The sequence below is a fragment of the Diplotaxodon limnothrissa genome, linkage group LG15, assembly GCF_057381915.1.
Source record: "Diplotaxodon limnothrissa isolate DT_005_m linkage group LG15, D_limnothrissa_male_GT1.1, whole genome shotgun sequence".
NCBI classification, from domain to species: Eukaryota; Metazoa; Chordata; class Actinopteri; order Cichliformes; family Cichlidae; genus Diplotaxodon; species Diplotaxodon limnothrissa.
Window position 1 is genome coordinate 45,559,684 of NC_140610.1, and position 19,129 is coordinate 45,578,812.

At 44.4% G+C, this 19,129-nt stretch overlaps 2 protein-coding genes across 9 annotated transcripts in view; one reads left to right on the forward strand and one right to left on the reverse strand.

Annotated features, from left to right (window-relative positions):
* Nucleotides 1–6,763, reverse strand: part of LOC146618151 (KICSTOR complex protein SZT2-like) — a 47,019-nt gene extending 40,256 nt beyond the window's left edge. For all 8 annotated transcript variants that reach the window (XM_085373459.1, XM_085373457.1, XM_085373456.1 and 5 more), the window contains exons 1-5: nucleotides 6,499–6,763; nucleotides 4,505–4,630; nucleotides 4,112–4,285; nucleotides 1,830–2,000; nucleotides 1,425–1,547 (exon numbers count right to left, since the gene is read on the reverse strand). In XM_085373459.1, the coding sequence (XP_085229585.1) occupies nucleotides 1,425–1,547; nucleotides 1,830–2,000; nucleotides 4,112–4,285; nucleotides 4,505–4,630; nucleotides 6,499–6,522 (618 nt within the window). In that variant the 5' untranslated portion in view covers nucleotides 6,523–6,763. The remainder of the gene's footprint in view (nucleotides 1–1,424; nucleotides 1,548–1,829; nucleotides 2,001–4,111; nucleotides 4,286–4,504; nucleotides 4,631–6,498) is intronic.
* Nucleotides 6,764–8,735: 1,972 nt separating this feature from the next.
* ddx10 (DEAD (Asp-Glu-Ala-Asp) box polypeptide 10) lies at nucleotides 8,736–18,389 on the forward strand. The gene is made up of 2 exons (XM_085372379.1): nucleotides 8,736–10,154; nucleotides 16,249–18,389. The coding sequence occupies exons 1-2, from the start codon at nucleotides 8,805–8,807 to the stop codon at nucleotides 17,452–17,454; spliced, it is 2,556 nt and encodes an 851-aa protein (XP_085228505.1). The 5' UTR covers nucleotides 8,736–8,804; the 3' UTR covers nucleotides 17,455–18,389.
* Nucleotides 18,390–19,129: the final 740 nt, after the last annotated feature.

The window sequence follows — 19,129 nt, forward strand, 5'->3', positions numbered from 1 at the left end:
TTAGATTAGATAAAATAAAACTTTATTAATCCCCCGGGTGGGTTCCTCCTTGGTTTTCACACAGCTGACTAAACGTCAAACAGAAAACTTATTAAACAGAAGTATGAGACAGTCGAGAATTTACACCAGTGTCTGGTTATATTTTAGATAGCAAGAAGCAGACGGCCGAGTTTATTAAACTCCACCGAGACAGCGGTGACGCTAATCAGAACTAGACCGTCCAATTTCACGCCTTTAAATTTTAAAGGCGTGTTTGTGTGTGTGTTTATACAATTGCTATTATGTTTGCACTTTATGTGTAATGTTACTGACTGCAGAGATCAGTAAGATGTGTGTATTTTTTATTTATTAGTTTTATTTATTTAATATTATTTTTTAATTGAATGACTGTCTAGTAGTTCACAGATGTCGAAAAACTGAGTGTGGTAAAGCCACTGATTTTGTTTATGTATATTTCTGCAATCTGCACATTGTACTGACTTTCATTTTAATGTTTACACCAGGGTTCCTTGTCAGCACTTTATGCTCAGATGTTTGTAAGCTAAAAATAAACTATTGTGTATGTTCAAATATACTGTTGTGATTGAAGAAGTTAAATAAAAATGTCAGTCATCAATTCATGCATCACCTCATGTCATCATAACAGAGGTCTGTCTTCCAGGAAAGAACAGTTTAAAATTAATGTAATATAGTATTGGCCATACTATATGATGTATTGCTTGTCTTTGTTTAATAATACAGAAGACAAAGACCTTAAAAAATAATCGCATATCGCATCGCAATCGCAATATTGGGGCAAAAAATCGCAATTAGATTATTTTCCATAATCGTTCAGCCCTACTAAACATGAGAGGTTTTTGGACAAAGTTTGTTTTTTCCATTGTTTATGCACTGCTTCCAGCCAAGAGTGATACCATATATGCCCCATAGCTGCAGAAAAGGCTAACATTGTTATCTTTTTACAAAAAAACAGCTGAACATGAGAGGTTTTTGGACCAATTTTGTGTTCTCCATTCTTTAAGCACCGTTCGAGCACCGTTTGAGCACCGGCACCGTTTCAAAAGTACCGATTTGGCACCGGTATCGGATAAAACCTAAACGATACCCATCCCTAGTCACAAGTGAATCCCATGGGCGTAACAAACCTGCCGCAGTTGGCTAAAGTATCACACCCATGCTGTTTTTGGTAACCATGGATACAACAGGTGCTTGTGGTTGGAAGCCAATCGTGGAGAGGATGTTCGGGGTCAAACTGAAGAGCGATGCTAATCTAGTCTGATAAAGTAGGATGTTGTTTTATTTTTGCTTGTAAGGCACGGTGGAGCTTTACAGGGTGCTGGTGAGAGCTTTTACACTTGCAGTGTTTCTCTAATAGTTACAGCATTCTTGCTAGCACAGTGTCATTTCTGCTAGTGTGCACTTGCCTGTTCGTGCTGCTGATGCAGGACTTCTGCGATGCTACTCTCCAACGCTCTGAGCTGCTGGTAGATGTGATGCAAGAACTCATCCAGGTCTGTTTTATCAAGCTGGCATCCTTGGACCAAAACCTGCAGGGAACAAAAGATTAAAGACCGTCAGAGAACTGCACAAACATCTACAGCAGCCTAACATCTCCCACAGAAACTAACCCAACGTGTGCTTTGGTGGCTGAAATGTAGTCAAACATAGTAAAGACAGAGATTAAAGTAAGCGTGAAGCACTCCACACCAATGTGGGCTGGGCAATAAACACGTGCTGGAGAGAGAAACTCTGCTTTTCTTGGCGTTAAGTTACTCTCGAAGACATTTGTTTCATTCATTTTTATGACTAAAGTAAATTACAGTCATTACCTGATGTGAAGGGAGGCCAATGATGGAGGAATATGCAAGGATGGTGATGAAGATCTTAGGCTTGAAAAATCGATCTGTTCCAGGGACTCTGAATGGTTGAACCAGACCAGCCAGACACCTGGACAAGGCGTGGAAGACCTCATCAAAGATCATCTCGCCTGTGCTGTCATCCTGCAGGACACAAAACCAACGTGTAACACAGAGACACCAAATGATCTGGCATATTGTACACCAGAGGCAGGACTCAGTGTGAGCTGTTTCCCTCAGTCTATGACATTCATACCTGCCCAGTTTAGGCAGAGGTTTTATATTGAACTGAACACATGTTCTTTACATGCATCAATGAAGCCACTGTGAGAGCCCAGGTCTACGTCAAAAAAACGTTAAACTTGAATTAAAGTCTGTTACTAGTGGAGCTGACTCAACCAGTGGTGCTCTGTGCACAGAAGCTCTGCTGTGCAGACTGAAGAGCCGGTCTGATGGATTTTCACCACACTGAGAATAACAGTTTTAACATTAACATCAGGCTGATGTGGAAGTTCAGGATGATGACTTCACTGTGATGACATCACTGTGATGACATCACTGTGATGACATCACTGTGATGACATCACTGTGATGACATCACTGTGATGACATCACTGTGATGTCACTCACATGTTAGATGACATTGTGCTGTGAAGACTGGAACATCTGTGTTGGCACTACTTTAGCAAACTGCTGACGTAACAAACAGCACTGATGTAACTGTGAAACAAAGAAACATGGCACTCATACAACTTCAGTCACAAGCCACGCCCACACTAAAGCAAACCCTCCTTTATTCAGCTTTCTGACTCTAGAAGATCCATCCATCTACTTACTTACTCACTTGCTTATCCAGCTGAGAGTAGTGGATGTTGGAGGCTATCCTAGCTGTCATGACCCTGCACAGGTTGCCAGTCTGTCACAGGACTAACATATAGAGACAGACCACCAGTCACACTTACATTCAACCCATTTAATTTAACCCTACGCATGTCTTTGGACTGTTGGATGAAGCCACAATCCCCAAAGAGAACACACACGGCCCCTAAAGCTTCTTCTAGCTGCTCTTAATCAGCAGGGTTCACCACAGCAGACAGGTCTGCAACTTTGATTTGACAAACTGTTATGTTGGACGTCAACATGGGAATAGGGACCTTTAACATTAGGTGAATTTATAAACTACATAAATTTATGAAAAATCTCTTACTGAGGTTGTAATTTAAAGGAATTAATACTTTTTGCAACCCGAGGTTCCAATTTGAAGTCGTGCAGGTTTAAGGCACTTAAAAATAAGTTCTTATTTTACACCATATAAGGATATCTCTTATCTGTAGGTAACTGCTAAACAGTTTTCCAGATATGGGCTTCATGCTAACAAAGAAGCAAATAAGTCCATCCGTTGTCCATATGTTACCAGACATGCTGAGAGAAGCGGACCTGAAACCTCTGAACTGCATGAGCTCCTTCTCTTATGCAACGATATGGTTCAACAGTGCAGCGTGTGCATTTACAGAATACTCTGTGCTGTCTCATATAAAAAGGGTCAAATGTGAAGACTGAGGAACACATTCAGCAGCACAACAACAGTCTCAGTTCTGTGCTTTCAGACTTTAATTCTATCCTTGTGATTGCACTTGGTAAGAGTTCATTGGATCACCATGCAGTGCTGCTTCACATGCATGGATGGCCATGCATCCAGTTTTCTGTGAGAGGTTTCAGTACGGAGTAGCAACATCCCACTGAGCAACAGCTCGAGCACGATTCACATTCAACCAACTAAAAGTGAACAATCTAAATCTTAATGAGGTGCTTCGTCTGCGAGTCAGAGCAGCAAATGATTGTGAGCTCAGAAGGCAGAGCGGGTCATCTGCAGTATCCTTGAGCAACATACTGAACCCCAGGTTGTCCCCAATGTTAAATAAAGAGGCGGCTGGAGTAAGAAAAAGCACTTTAAGTGATCAAATATTTACCATTTGCAAAATTCATTCACAAAATTTAAATTTTTTTGCTCTTCTAACAGCGTCTGAATAAATTAAAAGCCTTCTTGACTACAAATGGAAACACACTGAGACACTCAGGAGCCAGAAAGAGACGTGATGTACTTGATATAAGACAAGCAGACAAATGGATTGTCCACTATGAATAATTTACACAGCAAATAATCATAACAAACTTAAATATTACATCTATTCTTGCACTAAGCACTTTTTAATATTGTTTGAACTCATTCAGGAGACAGTGCATTTAAGACTTACCACAATCCCTGTGGAGGGACTCAGGTCCAGCTCGATGATGAAGCGGTACCTCCGGGCCAGGAAGGTGGCCCGGGTGGAAGGCATCAGTATGCATGGGTGTGAAGTTGGGGAGATATCTGGCTGCCATCCTTTAGGTAAGATGCTAAGCAGGTCCAGTTCATTTTCAGAGTGCAGCTACAACAGGAAGTGGGAGGAAATATGATTTGCAGTAGCTTTTAGAGACCAATCAGAACAGCAGTTACAATGTTAAAATAGCTCTCCATTTTTCCTTTAATTTGTCACAGTGCAGCCACCATCTAATCATCGGTGGCATATACAAGGATAATAATAGAAGGGTGCCAATCTTGATCTTGGTGCTGCTGGGCCATCATGAGGACAGGAGAGGAAACTCACCACTTCAGGCTTTGAAGCCGGACAGATGATTTGGTTAAGTTTACTAAGAAACCACGCCAGTCGCACATTCCTAGAGATCCGGTAGTCCTCTTTCATGAGCAGGTAGATGTGGTCAGCCTCCTCCACCTTAACAACAACATGCACAATCATAAATGTGGGATGTTCACACATCTGTATGAGCGAGAGAGGGTTTGAGGATGCCCAACCCCACTGGATGGCAGCATTATTCAGGAATAATAAAGACCATATTTTCTAATATAAGCATGTCCATGTAGAACAGATCTATGTGATCTATTCTATTTAAACTAGCAAGAGTGGCTATAAAGGTAATATGAAAGTATTTACCAATATCACAGTTCAGGAGAGCAGTAGGGTCACAACTTTCACTCCATGTTTCAGAGGTCCCAGCGCAGAAACTCCAGAGCAACAGATTTCAAATCGAAACTAAAAACTCACCTTTTCAGTTTTAGCTTTAATTGTTAACAGGTGTGATTCTGTGAACAGCACCGACTCTCATTTTTAACTATATTTTAATTTTGCATTTAATTTGATATGTCATTTTTCCTATTTGCTTTGCTGGCTGTTGTGCATCATTTTCATCAGTTTTGTTGTGCTTCAATGTACCGTAAAATCTTTAGTATTATCATTTAAATAATCCAAATAAAAGCTTCACCAAGTTTGAAATCATTACCTTTGTTTAAAACACCATCTGGCTGATACCACGTTTTGTGCTGATGTTCTTTTGTTCTGCTTCAGGTTTTTATTACACCACAATTCAACATTTTGCCAATGCTAAACTGATGTAACAGCTAAACATAGGCCAGAGTAAGTGTGAGCTTTTTTGCTGACTGGCAGTCAGCAGGGTCCATATCTAAGAATAACAATGTTAGCCTACATATTTGTGCATCATTACACATAGTTATAGATTACAACACTCAGCAGTATATTGATCAACATTAGATGTAGCTTCCACATTACTTATATACAAATAAAATAAGAAGTAATTATAATTCAACAGCATCGTCTTCAGTCACACCAGTCCTCTGCATATCCTCCTTCACTACGTCAATGAATCATCTCTGGTTTTCCTCCTGCCTGGCAGCTGCATCTTCAACATCCTTCCACATGCACTCTCCCTCCTCTGCACCATCTCAGCTCTGCCTCATTAACTTTACTCCAAACCACTCATGAGCTGTCCCTGTGTCCATTCTGTGTCCATTCTGGTCGCTCCCAACAAAAATCTTCAGTAGCATCTTCAGCTCTGCCACCTCCAGGTCGGCCTCACGTCTTTCTGTCAGTGCATAATAGCAGGTCTAACTAACATCTTAGGAATCTTCCCTTTATCTCTTGCTGCTATCCATCTGTCAAAAATCACCCGTGACACTCGTCCCCACCCGCTGCACTCTGCCTGAAGGCTCTTCTCCACCTTTCCTCCTGCAGAGTCCAACAGTACAAATGTACAGCTTGCCTTTAAATAACATATAATAGTCAATCTTTTAGCTAGCTGGTATTTTGAGATACTGGACTTTCATGTTAAAATTTCACTTCATAAAACTGCATTTGTATTTATTGTAAATACATAATGTGGGCTAAATGTTTTTAGCTGTTTCCTAACGAACACACGCGGAGCGTTAACCCTTTTGCCTATTTTAATGCTGAAGGAAAGTTTTATTTGGCTCTGTAATCTGCAGGCACGTATCGCCGAGTTGCTAACAGGCCAGAAACTCAGCAAAATTAACTTAAACCTTCTGACTAATGTGACTCGTGTTTACTTCCAGTTTGTCAGTTGCTGCTAGCTTCCTGTAGTCGTGTAGCTGTGCAGCTATCACAAGTTTCTCCTCGTCTGCAGACGTCACGTAACAGCTCTGCCTCTCTGTTGTGGATTATTTAAATTCATGCTTCACTTTAAAAGGGACTTTAACGACTTCTGGGTGTTAAGAGCACGAAGTTAAAATGTGGCATGTTTTACTAACCAGTGCTACCCTGACTGTTACCTCATTGTCCGGTCTCTCTGCCATGCCGTGTTTAGCATAAGAGCTGCAGGGTGTCGGCGAGGCTCGGCCGACGGATATCCACTCTGTGTTGTGCAAAGTGGTCTGTATTAGTACTTGTTTATCATCTGTCTTCTCTTCTGATCAGGTGCTTGTAGAGCGGTACCAGCGTCGACATGTTCTTCTTCGTCTTCTTGTTTTCGCGCAGTTGACGTCCAAACTCTGCGGTCTTACCGCCACCTGCTGGGCTGTAGCGGGACCTACAGGTGACCGGGTCGAAACGATAGTGTCGATGCTGGTGTTGGTATCGGATCAATACTAGAAAGAGTGATAAGATTTATACATATAAATATTTACATGTGTTAAATGAATTATTTTTTAGAAATTAAAAAAATAAACATCAAACATGCACTGTGACATATGATGTTTTTTTGACTCTCAGGTCTATGCTGTTTGTAGCCTGTAGCACATTTATAGGACTTCTGTCTTATAAATGTGCTACAGGCTACAAACACAAAGTCCTTTAAAGACAGGCACATTTACATTGCAGGTCTTCATAGAAGTTTGAAAATACATAAAAAGCTCACAAACTGTTCTCCACAACACGAGCTGCCTTTATAAGTTCAAAGTACCACTATCTGTACTGGTATCAGCAATACTGGCCCTGCTTGGTATCAGAGTGATACCAAATAAAATCTGCAGTATGGCACAGCACTAATGGGGCATTTTACAAACTTTATAAACGAGGACTATCTCCAGCAATAACATCATTCTTAGATTTTCTCTGACACAGAATTGATTTTCATGATTTTAATAAAGAAATTATAGCGGAACTGTTACTGCTGCCATATTTTGCCTGTGGCATGCTCTTTATGAATAATTGGAGGTGGATAAGATGGCTGTGAAAGCTGAATAAAAAGCAGTTGATACTTATACGCAAAAAAGTTTTTGAAGGAGTTTTTGAAATGTGAATAGAGAAGCAGACTGTTAGTGCTCGTTAGGTCTGTTGTATATCATGTCTGTTGAAAACAAATGATGGATTGAAGACAATATTTTCTGCTTCTCGCACTCTTTGAGTTGTTTTTTCCACTCTAGCTGTGAACATTGAACATTATCCCAGATCCCACAGGGCAAGTGGCAGAATACACCCTGTACAGGTTGCCAGTCTGCCACAGGGCTAAACCACAGAGTCACTGTGATGCACTCAGGTGAGGTCCTGCTGTGAAGACTCAGAGTTTTGATGCTACTTCAGTGACACAAACACTGACATAATAAGTTCATGTAATTGTGACACCAAGAACCACTGCACACCCATACAACAGCAACTACGGTCCCAAGGCAGACCTACCCTACACCATACCCTGCTTTATTAAACATTTTGATTTTAAATTGGGCTATCTTTCTGTCCATCCACTTTCTTCCACTTGTCCAGTTCAGGGTAGCTGGTGGGCTGAAGGGTAACAAGATATCATAGAGTGAGAGAGAAGGTAAACCCTGGAAAGGCTGCCAACTGTCATGGGTCTTAAACATAGAGATATACTACCATTCAAGACTATAGAGTCAATCACGCATATCTGTGGGAGGACCTAGGAAAATATGTGGAAAACACGCAAACTCCATGTGTTGTGCTACAAACAATATTTCTATAGCGAAAGGTGAGGACCTGGTCAAATGCGAAGGTTAGGGGATTTTTTTAGACATATAGTGGGAATTCTGATTTGCAGCAGTCAAATCACTGAAATATATGTTAACCCAAAAAGTTGAATTATATTCTGAAGGAATTTGGTGTCGAGGATGTTAAATAATAAGGAGAAAGTATGTTTCCACCTCCTAAACCCCTAAAGTGAAAGAAGATTCAAAAGAAGCAGCGAAATGAGATTTACACAACTCAACATCGTGGTTTAATTTGGATGTGAATACGTGAGTCCTCTGTGAGAATGACAACCACAACTGTTGTTTTTACACGTTTTCTGAAGGAAGGTTGAAGCTGGCCAAGGCAGCTGCCACCTTTGACGGTAAAAATATTCAACACTGCGGAATTATGCTGACCTTTGCACCCACTTCTGTCTTTGTTATTCGCCCGTTGTCTTTACACAGCGCTGTGAATACATTTAAATACATAAATAAATATTTTGCAGTTCTGCCTGTCAAATGAAGTTCAGGGCAAAGCTTCCCCATGTTAAAGATTTGAGTCGCGGGATGACTACGTCATTCAACACGCGACGGCGAGCAGGCTTCTCCATGCTGTTTATCTAGAGTCCAGCGTGTGTGTTTTTGACTCGATCTTGCTGCGATTCTCGTCTTTAGTCATGGAGAAAAAAGGCCCAAATCCTGTTGGGAAAAAACCGAAACCCCAAAAGATGAAAGCGAGCGTCGACCCCGTCAGAAACTTCGAGAAATGGAAGAAAAAGTACAACCGGACCAAAGCACGAGTGAAGCAAGAGAGGGCGCAGAAGAAGAAGCCCGAGTGGCAGGTAGAACGAGAGTACATCGATAAGCTGGTGAGCAGGTATGGAGAAATCAACCTCAAGGAGGTTGTCAAGTTCTCCGACTTCCCCATTTCTAAGAAGACCTTGCTGGGCCTGCAGGAGGCTCAGTATCGGCAGCCTACGGAGATCCAGCGGCAGACCATCGGCTTCGCTCTGCAGGGGAAAGATGTTCTCGGTGCGGCTAAAACTGGCTCCGGTAAGACTTTAGCCTTTCTCATACCGGTCCTGGAGTGTCTCTACCGCCAGCAATGGAGCTCCATGGACGGCCTCGGTGCTCTCATCATCTCTCCCACCCGAGAGCTCGCCTACCAGACCTTTGAAGTCCTGCGCAAGGTGGGCAGGAACCACGAGTTTTCTGCAGGGCTCATCATCGGCGGAAAAGACCTGAAAAGCGAGTGTGAGAGGATTCACCGTACCAACATTGTCATCTGCACCCCGGGCCGACTCCTCCAGCACATGGATGAAACGGCCACCTTCCACGCATCCGACCTCCACATGCTGGTCCTGGATGAGGCAGACCGCATTCTGGACATGGGCTTTGCAGATACGCTCAATGCCATCGTGGAGAATCTCCCCAAGTCCCGGCAGACTCTGCTGTTTTCTGCCACGCAAACCAAATCAGTCAAAGACCTGGGCCGGCTCAGTCTCAAAGATCCGGAGTATGTGTGGGTGCACGAAAAAGCCAAGTTCAGCACGCCAGCCACGCTGGAGCAGAACTACATCGTGTGTGAGCTCCACCAGAAGGTCAACATGCTCTACTCATTCATTAGGAGCCACCTAAAGAAGAAGATCATAGTCTTCTTCGCCTGCTGCAAGGAGGTGCAGTACCTGTTCCGAGCTTTCTGCCGTCTCCGGCCAGGCATGCCCATCCTGGCGCTGCATGGAAAACAGCAGCAAATGAAGAGGGTGGAGGTGTACAACGACTTCCTCAAGAAGCAAAACGCTGTGCTTTTTGCCACCGACATAGCTGCCAGAGGCCTGGACTTCCCTGCCGTCCACTGGGTGCTGCAGTTTGACTGTCCAGAGGACGCCGACACATACATCCACAGGGTGGGCCGGACGGCCAGGTACAAGGAGGGTGGAGAGGCCCTGCTGCTGCTGCTGCCCTCGGAGGAGAAAGGCATGGTGAAGCAGCTGGAGGAGAAGAAAGTTCCCATCAACAAGATACAAGTGAGACATCATCTACCCATTACACACACACACACACACACACACACACACACACACTGTTCAGTAGGTTTATGTAAAACAGTAAAATAACAGTTTGATGTTTTTACTCCATTTAGAAGGAGATATTTCAAACCCTCAGTACAGTACTTTGCATTACTCCCCAGGAATTAAGATAAGATAAGATAGAACTTTATTAATCCCTCGGGTGGGTTCCTCTGGGAAATTCGACTTCCAAAAAAAAGCACAGCAACGACCGAAGTTACAGTTACAGAATTGTTATATATATATATATATATATATATATATATTAGGGGTGCAACGATACACAAAATTCACGGTTCGGTTCGGTTCGATATTTTTTCGATACAAAAAAATGTTCATGCCTTTTTAATTTGTCATTTATTAAAATTATAAATATATATTTTAACTCAAAAGTACAGTTTTTAAATTTAACCCTAACCCTTGTGCATGTTTTTTATTTTGACAGCGAATGCGCACCTGCGGACCACTTATGTGCAGCCCTGGTTATTTAGCTCATCATATTGCAGCCACAGAAATTCTTTTGTCCATGAAACCATAAAGCTGCACTTTCTTTTTGCCTTATAGTCTGATTTGTCATAACTTTTCCGTTTTGTGGTAAGCTTTTCTTTGGCTGTCACTTCTTCACCCTGACCTGTCTTATTTGGCTCAGCAGAACTAAAATATATATCCTGCTGCTTTTACACACGGACTCACATAAGCTCAGCGATTCTCTGCGCGATCAACCTCTCACATGTTTAAGCTGCGGGAGATTTCACTTGTCATGTTTGCATAGTAAGCTAACGATTAATAAGACGATGTCAGAGGAATTGGTGCACAAATTATCATCACTCACAGATCAGTGCTGTCGCTCTCTATACACAGTTTGCACGATTGCAAAGTGAAAGCAAAAAACAAGCGCAAATTCAAACGCGACTTCAATATGTCACATATTGACAGTGGCTCACCCAATGACATAATTACCCAGCTACATTTCTGAAAGAATGCAAAAGCATTGACATATATTTTTCCTACAATAGCCCGACGGGCAGGGCAGAGATAGTTTTTGGTAGCCCGACTGAAAAAATCGCTAGCTCCGGGACGTCGGGCTAGCGATATTGCGAGCCCTGTATCTGATTGAGGAATCACTCATCTTTGGAAAAGAGAGTTTATTACAGAGAAATGGCTCTTTCCAAAATAAAAGCTATACTATCCGCTTCTTCTGGGCTATATTCTCAGCAGCATAAGGAGAATCATGTGCTAACAGCTGTCTAAATGACTCGGCTAAAGTTAGTAGCATGCTTGCTTGTTTTTGTCTTTGCACTAGGATGATGTCGGCGTAAATGTGCAGTCATATTCGTTGTGTTCCCACTAGTGCTTTCAGGTTAATCTCGTTGAAATGACCTTAACGCCACAACACGGCAAATCTCCGTTAACGAGCTACCGCCGATCGCTCCGTGCATGGGGCTAGACGGCCAACACGTTAACGAGCTAACTGCGCTAACACACTAGTTCCCACCCATGTAATTGAGCATTGCGTGGCACATCCAACATACTGTTTTACTTTAGTCCATGACTCGCTTACCTTCAGGGTCATACGTCACATGAAAACCAAAATAATTCCAAACGCCAGATCTGAATGAGGGTCAATTTGCCATGTTGCAAGGAGAGCTTAACTTCTGTCTCGCTAGCTTGCCCTGCGCTCTTCCTTCTGACTATGCTGTCTGTGTTGAGCGCTCAGTGAATCTGCGCTCGACAGTGCAGCCTAGGCGGAGTAGTCGAACACAGATTCACTGAGCGCTCAACACAGACAGCATCGTCAGAAGGAAAGTTGATAAAATAAATTACAAATGTTGTATTGTTCGATACATATGCGTACCGAACCGAAAGCACTGTATCGAACGGTTCAATATCGTTGCACCCCTAATATATATATATATATATATATATATATAAAAAAAAAACAAAAAACACCCAGCACGCCCCTGCGGGCGGTTTATCCTTCAAGCTCGGGTCCTCTACCAGAGGCCTGGGAGCTTGAGGGTCCTGCGCAGTATCTTAGCTGTTCCCAGGACTGCGCTCTTCTGGACAGAGATCTCCGATGTTGTTCCCGGGATCTGCTGGAGCCACTCGCCTAGCTTGGGAGTCACCGCACCTAGTGCTCCGATTACCACGGGGACCACCGTTACCTTCACCCTCCACATCCTCTCGAGCTCTTCTCTGAGCCCTTGGTATTTCTCCAGCTTCTCGTGTTCCTTCTTCCTGATATTGCTGTCATTCGGAACCGCTACATCGATCACTACGGCCGTCTTCTTCTGTTTGTCTACCACCACTATGTCCGGTTGGTTAGCCACCACCATTTTGTCCGTCTGTATCTGGAAGTCCCACAGGATCTTAGCTCGGTCATTCTCCACCACCCTTGGGGGCATCTCCCATTTTGACCTCGGGACTTCCAGGTTATACTCGGCACAGATGTTCCTGTACACTATGCCGGCCACTTGGTTATGGCGTTCCATGTATGCCTTGCCTGCTAGCATCTTGCACCCTGCTGTTATGTGCTGGATTGTCTCTGGGGCATCTTTACACAGCCTGCACCTGGGGTCTTGCCTGGTGTGATAGACCCCAGCCTCTATGGATCTTGTGCTCAGAGCTTGTTCTTGTGCTGCCATGATTAGTGCCTCTGTGCTGTCTTTCAGTCCAGCTTTGTCCAGCCACTGGTAGGATTTCTGGATATCAGCCACCTCCTCTATCTGCCGGTGGTACATACCGTGCAGGGGCCTGTCCTTCCATGATGGTTCCTCGTCTCCCTCCTCTTTCTTGGGTTTCTGCTGCCTGAGGTATTCACTGAGCACTCGGTCAGTTGGGGCCATCTTCCCAATGTATTCTTGGATGTTCGTTGTCTCATCCTGGACTGTGGTGCTGACACTCACCAGTCCCCGGCCCCCTTCCTTCCGCTTAGCGTACAGCCTCAGGGTGCTGGATTTGGGGTGAAACCCTCCATGCATGGTAAGGAGCTTTCTTGTCTTTATGTCAGTGGCTTCTATCTCCTCCTTTGGCCAGCCTATTACCCCAGCAGGGTACCTGATCACGGGCAGGGCGTACGTGTTGATGGCCCGGATCTTGTTCTTACCATTCAGCTGACTCCTCAGGACTTGCCTGACCCTCTGCAGGTACTTGGTGGTTGCAGCTTTTCTAGCGGCCTCTTCATGGTTCCCATTCGCCTGTGGGATCCCCAAGTACTTGTAACTGTCCTCTATGTCTGCAATGTTGCCTTCTGGTAGTTCAATCCCCTCAGTTCTGACTACCTTCCCTCTCTTTGTTACCATCCGACTACACTTCTCCAGTCCGAACGACATTCCAATGTCATTGCTGTATAGCCTGGTAGTGTGGATCAGTGAATCGATGTCTCGTTCACTCTTGGCATACAGCTTGATGTCATCCATGTACAGGAGGTGGCTGACAACTGCTCCGTTCCGTAGTCGGTATCCGTAGCCAGTCTTGTTAATGATCTCACTGAGGGGGTTCAGGCCTATGCAGAACAGCAGTGGGGACAGAGCATCTCCTTGGTAGATCCCGCACTTGATGGTGACTTGTGCTATGGGCTTGGAGTTGGCCTCCAGTGTTGTACGCCACATCCCCATTGAGTTCCTGATGAAGGCTCTTAGGGTCCCATTGATCTTGTACAATTCTAGGCATTCCAGTATCCAGCTGTGGGGCATTGAGTCATAGGCCTTCTTGTAATCAATCCAGGCAGTGCACAGGTTGGTCAGTCTGGTCTTGCAGTCTCGGCTGATTGTTCTGTCTACCAGTAGCTGGTGTTTTGCGCCTCTGGTATTCTTGCCAATTCCTTTCTGTGTCCCGCTCATGTATTGACCCATGTGCCTGTTCATCTTAGCCGATATGATGCCTGACAGGAGCTTCCATGTAGTACTGAGGCAGGTTATTGGTCGGTAGTTGGAGGGGACCGGTCCCTTCTTGGGGTCCTTGGGGATCAGGACCGTCCGGCCTTCAGTTAGCCATTCCGGGTGTCTCTCGTTAACTAGCAGCTGGTTCATTTGTGCTGCCAGACGCTCGTGGAGTGCAGTCAGCTTCTTCAGCCAGTAGGCGTGAACCATGTCGGGCCCTGGTGCTGTCCAACTCTTCATACTGGAGACCCTTTCTTGGATATCTGCCACTGTGATGGTTACTGGACCCTGTTCAGGGAGGTCGCTGTGGTCTGCCCTCAGATCCTCTAGCCACTGAGGATTGCCGTTATGGGTTGCATCCTTCTCCCATATGCTCTTCCAGTATTGCTCCGTCTCCAGCCTTGGTGGTGCTGTTCTCTTATTGTTCCCTTGCCACTGAGAGTACACCTTTGCTGGTTCTGTGGAGAACAGCTGGTTTATTCTCCTGCCTTCTATCTCTCTGGTGTACCTCCTCAAGCGGCTGGCCAAGGCTGTGAGTCTTTGCTTGGCAGTTTCCAAGGCCTCAGGTATGGACAGCTTGCTGTATTTCTTAGGCACCTTATTTGTCGCTCCTTTCTGCAACTCCGTTAGTTGGCTAACCTCCCTCCGTGCTACTTTGATCTTGCCCTCTAGCCTCCTTCTCCATGGAGGGTACTGCCCCTTGTCGCTGTTCAACTTGTAACCAAGCATCTCACTGATCACTGTTGCCGTATTGTAGATGAGCTTGTTAGTGTCGGTAATCGTGGTTGTAGGTATTGCCCGTAGTGCTGCATTAACATCATCTAGCAGACCTTCTGAGGGTACTTCACGTAATCTTGGTAACCGGCTACGGGGGATCCAGGTTTCAAGCTTGGCCATGATCCTATTTTTCAGGTCAGTTCCTCTCGCACTCAACGATCCTTCTCCTATCGCACTTGGGGCTATGTACCCAATTTCGGGTGGGGGTGATGATATCTCCCCCCTGACCTGGCGTCCTGACTCCTCCTTGCCGTAGCATTTGTGTTGTACCTCGTCAATCTCTAGCTGTGAGAGCAGTCCCTTCTTTCGAATGTTGGAACACTGAGCTACTAGTTGTTTCGCCGTCATTGTGGATGTTGGGTATCGAAGAATCCATAGGTCCCTCATCCTATTCATGTAGCCCCTTCCGCCAGGGTTACTTGCGTAGTAGCATTCCAACAATGCCCTGTTTTCGTCTCTTGCCCACCGATGCCTTCTTGTTCCAGTAGCCCACTTTTCGTCAGGGTGCCCTGGTTCCTCAACACCTGACGCGGACCTTGTTGATCCGGGCGACGTCCGAGCCGGCATGCCTTCATATTTATCTGTCTCGCTCATGTCTGCGGTAGGCTTGCTTAGCATAGGGGGTCTAGCCTTGGACCCTTACTGGATACAGACGCCCCAGGCAGGAATCGAACTTGCGATCCTCTGTTCCAAAGGCGTGTAGTCTAACCACTACGCTATCCATATATATATATATATATATATACATACATACACACACACACACACACACACACACATATAAATACAGAGACAAATATAAATAAAATATACAAAGGGGATAAATAGAATAAATAGAAATAAAAATACAAGTGAATTGCACATTTCAAGTATTGAGTCTGTTGCACTGTTGACTATTTACAAAAAGTATTGGACAAGGTATTGTACAGTGAGGTGAAGAGGCACTACAGCTTAGTAGTGTAGGCACTACACGTTAGTATAACACTGTTAATATCTGCACAAACTGCCGTCCTAACGAGGTGTGCACACGTCAAATAACTTTTTAAGTATCACTACAAATCTGACAGAAAAGTTGGGGAAAAGACTCACAGTGGTGACAGCAACTCAAATTTAGGAACAAGTACAGGCAGATATAATATGATTATGCTAAACCCAATACTGCTGATACAGCTTAATGTGGTACTTATATTTCAAATATTGCAAAATAAAAAACCTTTATGTCCGCACATCTCGTCACCCAGAGCTGTACTAGTCTTAGAAACCTCCTCAGAATATATTTATTATAGTTCATTTATTTAATATACATTTATATGTGGTTTCAAACAGGCAGATTTAAGTGTAGTCACAAAACATTACATAAGATCTGATTAACTTAATTGTTTGGCTACTTCCAGGTGAACCCAGACAAACTGCAGAACGTGCAGCAGAAGCTGGAGGCCTTCCTCGCTCAGGAGAAGGAGCAGAAGGAGCGAGCCCAGAGGTGTTTTGTTTCCTACCTGCGCTCGGTGTACCTCATGAAGAACAAAGAGGTGTTTGATGCCTTTAAGATCAAGCTTCACGAGTACGCTTTGTCCCTCGGCCTCGCTGTGGCCCCAAGGGTTCGGTTCCTAAGTAAAGCTCAGGCACAGAAAGTAGAGAAAGAAGTGCAGGAGGAGGAGTCTGAGGAAGAAGAAGAGCTGAGGAGATTTAAGGCCCAGCTGAAAGGAGAGGTTTCTCGTGAGGAGCGGCAAAACTCGGAGTCAGACGAGTCCAGTGAGGATGAGGACGGTGGTGATGAAGGAGGTTTGGATACGTCCAAGACATTAACCCCGAGTGCAGGTGACGCTGATGACGATGATGATGATGATCTACGAGACTTGGACCTGCTGACAGTCAAACGAAAGGATGTCTTTAATCTGACGGAGGATCAGCAGAGTCCAGAGGATCCTGAAAATGACCCAGAAAAGAAAACTGAGAAAGAGACAAAGTACAAAGAAGCTAAAAAGATCCTCAAGAGAAAGTTTCAGGTAAACACCAAAGTGACTTTCAATGAAGAAGGTGAGGCTGTGCAGCTTTGGCCACCAGTCCAGCAAGCAGTGACTGCTGAGGATGAGGGGGAGCAAGAAGAGGAGGACGTTTCGGGAATCAATGTGGAAAAGGCTCGGGAGAGGCTGAAGCGGGAAGATCAAGAGTTTGATAAGCAGGAGTACAGCCGCAAGGTGAAAGCCAAACACCGAGAGAAGCGGCTGAAGGAGAGGGCTGCCAGGAAGGAGGCAAGCAAGCGGGACCAGGACGAGGAGGACGAGGTCGTGGCCTACCTGGCCAATGACAGCGAAGACGAGTTTGACCCCAGTGCTCTGCCAGATCCCGACAAAGTGCACTCGTCGTCTTCTTCGTCGTCAGAGGATGAGGAGGACGAGATGGAAATGGGGTCGTCTAAACGGCAGCACAGCAGTGAAGAGGAAGAGGAGGAGGACAGCGAAGAGGAGGATGAGAAGCATACAGCAGGAAAGAGGAGGAAAGTGAGCGATGAAGATGATGAGCACACAGCTCTGGACACTGGTCTCTCTTTGGCAGAGGATGAGGAGTTAGTCTTACAGTTGCTGGGTGGGCGAAGGTAGATGACCCAAAGAGAACAGAACGGTTCCGTCAGTTCTAATGAGGAGTACTCAAGCTGTTGCAGCAGCTTCAATCTGACCAGTGTTTTACTCTGCAGTGCAAACGTGCAGGTGACTGTTCAGTCCAGAGGCTTCGAATCAGAAACTGCCATCAAACGTTATCAGGACTGATCCCATTGGGTGTGAAAGAAACACTGCTAAATGTTGCCCCGTCCTGATTGGCTTACACAAGAACAGAGTCATAGCAAAGAGACGAGCCAAACATGCTCCTAGAGTGAAGCACCAGTCAGTCATGTTAGAGCACATTAGCAAAAAATAAAAGCTCACTTTGAGGCAGAAGTTGTGACCCAGCTGTTCAAAACAGAAGAAAGATGGCGGTGTGCCATTAATGTGTAACTTTCTCTGTAAAACAGTCAATTCCAGTTTGTAATGCAGACTTTCAGACTTTAAACACGAGCTCGGGGTTGGTCAGTCTCAATAAAGCTTGAGACAGCAACATTACTGAAGGTCCTGCAGAGGGACAATGAGTGCATCTTTATTTTACATGTATTATGTTTAAACTGTTGTGGATTTGAAATCAGTTCTACTTTTCCCCAAGTGGCTAAAATGGCCATTAGGCTGCTGAGGTTAAGACTAGGTCATTGTGTTATTGCACTCATAGTGGGATAAAACCGTTTCTGGAAGGTAGTCTGTGACTTTTCAACTGAAAACCAAACAGGAAGTTGTTTTCTGATGCCCACATTAGTATCTGAGGGGTGATCGTTTTCAATCACTGTCCACTGTTAAATGTGAACAGGTTAGCTCCACGATGCCAGAGCTGCTGATGAGGACAAGCGGTGCCTGGTTGGCATCCATGGGGAGCTGTGTTTCTCCAAAAGGACTAAACAGCTTAGTTAATGCACCGATGTTCCCTGTGGCTCCCTGGCTCACCCCTGGAATCGTGGCCTCTTCTTCTTCTTCTTCTTGATCCATGAATATAATTTCATGTCTGAGAGTCACAACTTTGACTTGTCTGATTATTGAGTTATGCTATTAAAATATTTGTAATCATTGAAGTTTTCTTGTCATTGGTTTGAACTTTAAGGACTTTAGGGGTAAATTTCCAGGAATTTCAAGTGAATTCTAGTGACCTGGATGGATCAGCCTGCTCTAAAGTCAGCTGAAGTGCTTCTCTCGGTGTGTGCCTGTTTTTCACAAACATGTACTTCTGTGAAAAATTAAGAATGTCAGGATTACAGTCAGATTGATTTACATTGAGATTTCCCACTTATTTTGCTCCACAGATGCGACGCTACACCCTGCATGTCCAACATGTGTCCAGCAGGTGGAGCTAAAGTGACCCAGTAGCTGCTCATCTCAGTGATCGGCAGCTCCTTGGTTATGCACGTGTTTGGGCTGTTATGTGTTGAGAATGAGGCCGGGTGATGCAGAGCAAGAACAAAAGAGACTTAATTGGAAAAGTGCAAATGTAGATTTAAAACAAATTAGCTTTGTTCCACTACATTTCCCCGTACAAAGCAATTCATGCAATAGACTCAAAAATCCTTTCAGATTCTTATTCAAATATGAAGCAATCGTCTTTTATTTTATTCTATCAACATGCAATAATTTGGTTTGACTGCTCTAAAATAACATCTGAATTTCTACATGTTTAAACACTTGACAATGTATTTAACTC